The sequence below is a fragment of the Gasterosteus aculeatus genome, chromosome 16 (assembly GCF_964276395.1).
Source record: "Gasterosteus aculeatus chromosome 16, fGasAcu3.hap1.1, whole genome shotgun sequence".
NCBI classification, from domain to species: domain Eukaryota; kingdom Metazoa; phylum Chordata; class Actinopteri; order Perciformes; family Gasterosteidae; genus Gasterosteus; species Gasterosteus aculeatus.
The window spans coordinates 17,597,465-17,599,284 of record NC_135704.1 but is presented as its reverse complement, the minus strand read 5'-3'; the positions used below and the strand labels follow the sequence as shown (position 1 = coordinate 17,599,284).

Here is a 1,820-nt window from a genome sequence, read left to right as displayed (position 1 = left end):
TATTATTAAACTGAGATTTTAGCGCTGTTATTATGTTTTAATCAGTGCCAAGTTACACAAATGTTAATAAAGTCTGGCTAACCCCCCAAAGCCCATAATATCAACTGTTTTTATATGGCGGGGGGCTCGTCGTGTCCCTACCAATGCTGAGACCAAAACCTACACCCTTGACTGGACCTCACAGACCCGTCCCAGCGTCCCAGCTGATGCGTTTTCTGCTCTCACCCACCTGTGCCCCCACATCAGAGCCCCCCAGCGGTTGGCACTGCACCAGATGCACCAGAGTCTAGAATAACGACCATTTACGGAGCGATTTAACAAACGTCATCGCCCCCTGTATGCTGCGCTGCTGAGTAAGACATTCAACACAATGGCTCACGGATCATTTAGTTACCATCACGGGTATAAAAGTGACCCCGGGTCGGGCTGTGCAACGTACCCGTGCAATCAGCGATAGGACAGAACACCAAAATGGGCAAAGTAAGAGATTGGGATGCGTGATGTTGACGTCCATCCATCCATCCATCCATACATCTTCAACCGCGGGGTGAGGTCGACGTGTGATTTGAAACACTTTGTCCGTTTGACTTTTCAGATCGTCTTCTACGAGGAGAAGAACTTCCAGGGTCGCTCCCATGAGACCAGCAGCGACTGCGCCGAGCTGACTTCTTACCTGAGCCGCTGCAACTCGTGCCGGGTGGAGAGCGGCTGCTTCATGGTCTACGAACGCCCCAACTACATGGGCCACCAGACGCTGGCGAAGAAGGGCGAGTACCCGGACAACCAGCGCCTGATGGGGATGACCGCGAGCGACTGCATCCGTTCCAGCCGCATGATCCCCACGGTAGGAAAGCCCCGTGTGGAACCGCGAGGTCGCAGGCCGGAGACCCTACTCCAGCCGAGCTGACGTTCTGTTCTCTCTCCCCGGCGTGTGGCCTTACAGCACAGAGGTCCGTTCAAGATGAGGATCTACGAGCGGGAGAACTTCAGAGGTCAGATGAACGAGGTGATGGAGGACTGCGACTCCGTCCAGGAGCGCCTCCGCATGTCCGACTGCCAGTCCGTCAACGTGATGGACGGCCACTGGCTGATGTACGAGCAGCCGCAGTACCGAGGCCGGATGCTGTACCTGAGGCCCGGGGAGTACAGGAGCATGAGGGACATGGGAACAGGTCCAATGGACATGAAGATCGGATCCATGCGGCGCATCATGGACTCCTGTTGAACGACAGATTGGGCTCGAGACTGATGGATGAAATCAACAATTACACCATTAAAGAATTACTATTATTATTGAGTTAAGGGAGGAAATTAGGACACAAAATTTGATTAAGAAATTGCATTATCATCAGCTGGTGAATCACATGAATAGTTTGGGCTGTAGTGAATGCTGCTGCTCATGTATGATGCACGGCACATTAAAAGTTCATTTCAAACGATGAAAGTGGAAGCTGTGTGACTGTGCCTGGTTTTTGTCATGTTTCCTGACCCCTCTGCATTAAACACATAACAAATACAGACATTTAAAAAATAGTTAGTAGGATAAACTAATCTTGGATTTAAGTGTTGAAACACTATCAACATGTGTAGTATGAATAAAGTGATTTGGCCACATTCCTTAAATGCCAAATCAGGAATATTTTTTAACTTATATTTAAGTTAAAGTAACATGTTAGCGATGATGCTAACGATGGCTACAAGGCGCCATTGATATGTTCGCTGACTCGCCGAGACACAACAGTATGTAACTTCTTCTGAAAAGTGAAAATTGACTCAAAAGATGAACTTCTTAAGAAAATATAAAAATGTTATGTAGAGCG

General features: G+C 48.6%; 1 protein-coding gene across 1 annotated transcript; it reads left to right on the top strand.

Annotated features, from left to right (window-relative positions):
- The first annotated feature begins 239 nt into the window (after window positions 1-239).
- Window positions 240-1,444, top strand: LOC120834155 (gamma-crystallin M3). Its single transcript, XM_040201988.2, has 3 exons — window positions 240-480; window positions 596-844; window positions 944-1,444. Exons 1-3 carry the CDS (start codon window positions 472-474, stop codon window positions 1,223-1,225), a joined length of 540 nt encoding a protein of 179 aa, XP_040057922.1. The 5' UTR covers window positions 240-471; the 3' UTR covers window positions 1,226-1,444.
- Window positions 1,445-1,820: the final 376 nt, after the last annotated feature.

Excerpts from the sequence above, each read along its gene's own strand:
- LOC120834155 (XM_040201988.2), top strand. Across the intron at positions 845-943 it reads CCAGCCGCATGATCCCCACG|CACAGAGGTCCGTTCAAGAT; the intron begins GTAGGAAAGCCC and ends GTGGCCTTACAG.